The sequence below is a fragment of the Lineus longissimus genome, chromosome 5 (genome assembly GCF_910592395.1).
Source record: "Lineus longissimus chromosome 5, tnLinLong1.2, whole genome shotgun sequence".
In the NCBI taxonomy this organism is placed as follows: Eukaryota; Metazoa; Nemertea; class Pilidiophora; order Heteronemertea; family Lineidae; genus Lineus; species Lineus longissimus.
The window spans coordinates 9,992,952-10,000,000 of NC_088312.1; the positions used below are offsets into that span (position 1 = coordinate 9,992,952).

At 40.9% G+C, this 7,049-nt stretch overlaps 1 protein-coding gene across 5 annotated transcripts in view; it reads left to right on the forward strand.

The window, feature by feature from the left end:
* The first annotated feature begins 264 nt into the window (after window positions 1–264).
* The window catches only part of LOC135487452 (SH3 domain-containing kinase-binding protein 1-like), a 23,655-nt gene continuing 16,870 nt past the window's right edge, over window positions 265–7,049 (forward strand). For 4 of the 5 annotated variants that reach the window (XM_064771105.1, XM_064771107.1, XM_064771106.1 and 1 more), the window contains exons 1-4: window positions 265–388; window positions 1,361–1,539; window positions 2,542–2,764; window positions 6,955–7,049. The exon at window positions 6,955–7,049 is cut by the window's right edge and continues 15 nt beyond it. In XM_064771105.1, the coding sequence (XP_064627175.1) occupies window positions 385–388; window positions 1,361–1,539; window positions 2,542–2,764; window positions 6,955–7,049 (501 nt within the window). In that variant the 5' untranslated portion in view covers window positions 265–384. Of the gene's footprint in view, window positions 389–1,360; window positions 1,540–2,541; window positions 2,765–3,226; window positions 3,458–6,954 lie in introns of those variants that run through there. The other variant, XM_064771109.1, reaches the window with a different exon arrangement.

The window sequence follows — 7,049 nt, forward strand, 5'->3', positions numbered from 1 at the left end:
CCCCCGAAACACTCATGATAAAGCTCTCGCCTTGTCAGCTTTATGTTGTCTTTATTTACGCCTGTCATTAGCCACGGTTTACTGAGCCTTACTGTGCCACCACAAGTTGTCTTTTCTCATTGCAGCCGTATCGAATGTAGACCTTCGCCCCTGGCCTTCCCCCTTGTCATTATTTAGCTCAACGATCCCAACCACACCATTTTTGGCGGGAAAATGAAAATGTTTCACTTGGTAACCGCCAGGCGGCGCTGTGGGAAAGCAACAGGCAGCCATTTTGCCAGTTCGGCTTTTCAAGCGATTAAATGCTTAACGTTTGTCAATAATTTTGCAACATCTTTGTGATTTGTGTGTTCTTAGGGAGCAGGACATCTAGAGCTGAAAATAATGAGTGCGTAATTCCATAAGTTATCTTATGATGAATGTGCAGTTTTAGACAAATTGAAGAAATCGCGGGTCGCCACTGACGCTTTCTGCAGAAATCCTATGCAATGCATTGGATGCACTACGAATACTCTATCGTTACATACATGACATACGTAGGCCTATGCATACGTAAAAAAATATACAAAGACAAACGTGAAATGTCAAAACGACATATTTTGTCAACATTGTTCGATTTCATTCAAAGAATGTCGGTCTGTGTGCTCAGTTCATGGTGTATAGGCCTACCCCGGCCGAGGGCTTTTTTTAGGCTAAGCCTAATGTGCGACGAAAATATTAGTGGAAATTGTGTAGGCCTGAGGCAAGACTGCCGCCGCAAGAGGCCTAGAGGGGCCTTCCTAATTAACGAAAAACCATGATAGGCATATTAAAAGTCAAAAATTTAAGAGGGGGGAAAAAGTCAAAGAAGAAAGGGTAGGCCTAGGACCAGGTATTAAACTGTGAATACTTGACTTGCCAAACTCAGAAATGCAGCGCCACTCGCGGACAAAGATAGAACAACTCGACATTTTTTCCACCGGTTTTCGCTGCGCATGCGTACCAGCCGTCATCTTTCGCGGCGACGGACGAGAAAAACAACTGTTCTTCACGCAGTGAAAGAAAATTCACACAGGTAAACTGGTTATAACTGTGGTACGTCTGTTCATGAGCCTTAAAGAACTTTTTGAACTCTCAAAAACTTACACAAAGCAAGTTCAGATTGCCGCCATTATTAGTTTCCGGATGGCTGGTACGCATGCGCAGCGAAAACCGGTGAAAAAAATGTCGAGTTGTTCTATCTTTGTCCGCGAGTGGCGCTGCATTTCTGAGTTTGGCAAGTCAAGTATTAAATTGTGCGAAGAACACTACATACAGTGCCTGTTCTCAAACTTTCTTAGTAATTTAATTAAAGCATTCATATTTATTTTCTTGCTTGCAGCTGACAAGGAAAGGGTGGATGTCCTGGTCGAGTTTGAATATGATGCCGATGAAAAAGATGAATTGACCCTCCACCCTGGGGATATTATCAGGAACGTGTTGCGGTCTGATGGTGGCTGGTGGGAAGGAGAACTCAATGGCAAGGTTGGAGTTTTCCCAGATAACTTTGTCAAAGTCATCGTAAGTACAGTCAAAGTGTTTTTCCTTCACAATTTTATTTTCATCAGAAGTTTGGTGTCAAGTCAGTCTATTTTAAAATATTCCGGTAGGTAGGTCAAACATAGTCGAACATAGAAACAACAGAACTCTGCAGCTTTGGCCAGACTTAGACGTGTCTTAGAGCTTGAGGTTCCTCCAGTGCTCGTGCTGCACTTGTGAAGTCCTTTCTTGTAGTAAGGGGATCAACCCAGATAAGGCAACGTTGACCTATTTGCTAATGCTATCCCTTTAGTTGGCATTCAATGATTACATTCATATCATATCTGGATAGCTACATACATGCATCCATGCACTTTTTTTGTCAACAATTCAAAAAGTTGTTTAATTTTTGAAAGTCGTTCTTTAATTCAAGTTTCTAATTTTTTACCTTTAACAACTTTTTACCAGAACTCTGCATGTTGATTGCATAATGCATGCATGGTGTACTGTAAACCTGACGTGAAAGTGACATTTTGGATGTAATTGTACAACATTAGTCATTGTATCAATCAGTGTAGACATAATTGCATGATGTTACCTATACTCAACAGATGTCACACATCTGAATAGAAACATGTCCAACTCCAATCCTGTCAAATTTTCCGTATTCGATATCATCCAATCAGGATGTTGCAATGCATTGTACAGGTACAGTGTAGGCCTACCTGTCATTACCAAGTTAAGTAGTACCCCCTTGGCGATACTTGATCTATCAGCAGCTGTGCACCAGTGCGCTATTACATTCCATGCATGAGATCAATTTGTCAAAGCTGGATGAACCTCATATGAAATGTTGATGGTTCGATGTATAAAGGGTGTTCGTCGGAAGAATCATGACTACAATCAAAACCCTGTACGTTTCATTTCTTATCTATTGAAGTGTTTGTTTGAAGCAATATATTTGTTGAAGTCAAAAGTCTACTGTTGTTACTGTACGTATAGCAATGAAGTAAAAAGAATTTGTTCCTGTTTTTGTCTATTTAGGAACCAAAAGAAGAAAATGTTCACAGAAAGGACACACTTCCACACCACAGAAAGGACGAGGCTCACGGGCACAATAAAAAGGAGGAGGGTCACCATAAAAAGGAGGACGCGCACAAGAAAGATGGAATGCATGTGAAGGAGTTGAAAAACGTACTCTCTAAGCAAGTTGGCTCAGTCCATGGACCTGGGCCTGCACAACCTGGTGTGACCAAAAGAAATCGAGGTAGGTTCTTGCAAAAATTACCACTCTGCATAGGCTAAGCCATTACACTATGTTGACGTAGCTTTTGAGAATATTCTGGTAGTACTGTGGCAAATACACATGTAAAAAATCTCTTCACTTCATAATAGGGCCTACATGGCCTTCGACCTTATATATGATGATGATGATGATGATATTATAGGGTTTGTTTCCTGTCCTGTTAGTTAAGTTTTATGTACCGAATCATCATGGCTTGATTGCATGATGTGACGGATTCTTCCAATTAAAAGCGTGGCAAGTAATGGTAAATTTGTTTGCCTTATTTAGTAATAAAAGTGAGATATTGATCCACTGGCATTACTAGATGGCTTTGGTTATGGACAGAGCATGATAACGAAATAAGCTGTGGGCCTAATCATATTCCAATGCTAACTCGGTGTCAATGGTTGAAATTTGTAGGCTGGAATGTTAACTGGATAATAGGTTATTCACTCAACTGGTGCTTTTACTATTGTATGGGAATATCTTATTTTGGAATATTTTATCATATATGAGTTATGACCCATCCGATAGTGAGGAATTGAGACTTGCTGTCATTCATGCAAATAGTGCTTGTACAAGTGGACGGTTGTGCAAAGACAGCTCGGATTGTTGTAGTATTTGTGCCGAATTTGACAATTGGATAAGTCAAGATGACCAGTATTGTTATGAGGGGTAAGTCGGGTGTGTGTCTTTGAACTAGACAAGTGGGTTCGCCGGGTAATAAACTAGGACATGATCAGTCTCGCATCTTCCTCAATCCTGGTTTATCACAAGCATGTATTCAATTCATACTGGTGCGTACTTCTAGCTCTCTGAAATGTTTGCATGACTTTTGAATTATGGATTCAGCCAAATTTTAATGAGATTCCAGGGTGTGCATTGATTTTTAGTGGATGTCTATGCAAGGATGCATGAATGCATTCTGTCAAGTATGTTTATGGTTTTAGACTGATGGTTGCCTCAGTGGTTTCGTGTATCATCACCATGCACCACCAAAAAAATAAAACATGGGTTGTGACTGTGAGATATACACGCACATGTGTAACTGTGAGAAATTTACTTCCATCCAAGTCTACATGGTCAGGGTTCTCCACAGGGTTTTGCTCAAGGCAGGGTGGTACCCTTGTTATTCAACCTTTTAGAATTCTAGAGCAAGGTCGGGTTGCTCTTCCAAGGTAGGATGGTAAGCTGCCCAGGGGTGGGCCCCCTTGATACAAGGCCTTGTGGTGAACACTGATGGTGTGGTTTGACCACACCCCAGGACTTCCTAAGTTTCCATCAGTTTTTGATTAGGGAACTTGGCGTTGACCCAGGTTTTCTCCAATTTGCACTTAATCTGTGTCAGTATATAAATATAAATTGTCTCCAGTGGGGGTGGTGCCCAATTATTGTAATCATGTCTTGTGAGTGTAATCATGATTTGATGTTTCTTTATCAGTCTTCACACAAAATGCTTGACTTGACAATTTTTTTCGAGTGCCAACTACCGTATTTTGCTGCGTATAAAACGCACCGGGGTATAAAGCGCACCCATTGAGTCCGTAGACAAAATCCAGACATAAGGCGCACCTACGTAACTTCTGACAAACTGTGGTGCGGGTTCGGATCGAGAGTTCTTTGCGTCGCATAAACCTGAAGCACCAGGAGGGACCACCTTGGAATTCCTCTATCAGCATGTCGTCTGCGATCGTTCTTGCTTTCAATCGGATGCTAACGGTCGAGACGCCTCTGCCAGCTGCCCTCTGCTCTGTAACCCATGCCATTACTGTATCTTCAAGTGCTGGCCAGCGTGCCTTGTCACCCCGGAACGTCTTCCTTGATTTCTTGGTCTTCTTCAGGGCATCCTTCATCTTTCGCCAACCTCGCACCATAGACTCATTGATACCAAACTCCCGACCGGCGGCTCTGTTCCCGTGCTGTTCTGCATACTCGATAACTTTAAGCTTGAATCTGGCTTCATACGACGTTCTTCTCTTGACTGGAGGCATCTTGACTGTTCGTGGATTCTGGATTATTATGACGTGGCCTGTTCGCTTGTACTTGTGATATGTCTCAACAGTAATTTTGACCCCTATTTATACCCCTTAATTGGCTCCTGATGTAGATTTTTGTGATGCCACAGATTTGCATATGATTAATTAGGGCAATTAACTGACCCTTCAATAAAATGAGTTGTACTAATCAATCTCCCCTAGTTGTGATATGTGTGAATCATTTTGATTGGTTTAATTCATCTGCCAAAATTTACGATTTTCTCACCTTTTTAGTGTGAATTGAACCATCGGTTGGGAAGGATATCGGACCTGCGATACTTACCATTCAAGCCCATGCTCAATGATATCATCGGCTAATCGGGCCCTCTGCCTTGACTATTCCAATACACAGAACAACAAATAACTACGCTTGTAGGCTTATGTTATTTTATATTCAGATGATAATAATTTTATTATAGAAATACGGGTGCCAATTCCTAAAGCAAAACAAATACCGGTACGTATTTGCCGACCTAAAAAATAAAATAAAATGCATCAGATCTTCAGAATGATGATAATAACTTCTGAGATGCCCCCTGCCTATCTTTCCTTCGTAAAAGCCTCGCTTTGATGTTAAATCATGGCGGCACACGATCAGCTGATTTATCGATTTGGATTTATCTCGCATCTACGCTCAGAATATTGCCACTAAGGACCCTCAAAAACATTTATAGAAGTAACTGAAATGATAATGAGGATACTAATATGTATTGCGTACAGAACAGGCGAGTTAGCATCGGTGAACTATGCAAAGTGCATCGATATTCCCGATTTTTCTTTCGTGCAAAAATATAAAATGCGCCGACTTGGTTGCGAGCCAAAAAAGCCGTCAAAAGAAATGAGTTGATGGAAAAAAATCTTGTGATCATTCGGTGGCTTCCTAGGGCTAGGCCATAGATAACACGCACCTTTGTATAACGCGCACCCCCCGATTTTAGGGCTTTCTTGGGTCAAAAAGCTGCGCCTTATACGCAGCAAAATACGGTACTTACATTGGTAAAGAACATCGTGATGATAGTCTTTAAAAAAATCAATTTATTCTTAGAAGTATTGTGTGACACATAATCGTTTTAAATGGGCGTCTTCAAGAAAACTGAACTATATAACAGGAAGTTCAATGAAAGAATGAATGCTCTTCCATTGTTTTGTGTAGAATTGAACTGAAGAGTATACATTTTGTCAAGAGGAAATAATGTAGTATGTACATGTAGGCCAGTGTACATCATTATCATGTGATAAAATTGATAGGCCTAGTTTTAAATTTGATAATGGTAGGCTAATAGTATAACAGGGCCAATCTCACATTCGCACTTGATGTCAGATAGGCCTACCGAGAGTGTTGAATGATAAAATCAATAAATTGAAAAAAGGACAATTGTCTTTTTACAAATAATACAAATGATAAAAAAGTAACGATATGAACTCCCAAATCTGCGAATAGGTAAATTTGTTGTTGTGTATGAAGGGCTGGTCATGTTCATTATGATGCCTACTGCACATATGACTTCAGCAAATGCTACATGTTATTGATTTGCAGATCCATGTTGTCCTTCATGTCACACCAACAGGATATCACTCTGATGTTCGATTCCCGTGGCGCCATGATATATGTTCTGTGTGCAAGCTAATTAGTTATATGTGCTAAAATGCTCTTGTGACTCATCTGGGGCTGTCTCAGAATTCATATCAGATTGCTGAAGCAGGGAAAAGTTCCATGTGCGGAGTTGTTGTAATTTTCATCAATCTTATCACTATCATGCTGCTCCTCAATAGGATAGATTTGACAATAGCCCTTGAAAATAAAAAAAATCAAGGTAGGGTCACTGGGTGGCTGCTTGCAAGGTAGGGTGGTGAGCTGCCAAGGTAGGATGAGCCGCCCTGACAAATGGCCCTGTGGAGGACACTGCTCTTGGAATGGTTGAATCTGCCAGGGGTGATACTCCAGTCAGCATAACCTGTCGGGTCATTTATCATGTTGATGTACTCAAGCTGTTAGTGAAACACCCCTTCAAGATGGTAGACTCACAGATAAGGTAATAATGATGAGGGGATTATTGACAATTGAGTCTGTTCTAGTTCTAGGAGTTTTAAAATGAGTAGTTATTTCTAATCCTGAGACAACTTCTCTACTTGCAGATTCTGTGATGAGGCGCAAGAAGTTTGCCAAGGTTGCATACAGCTACACGCCAGAGAATCAAGATGAGCTACGCTTAGAGGTGGGAGAAGTAGTG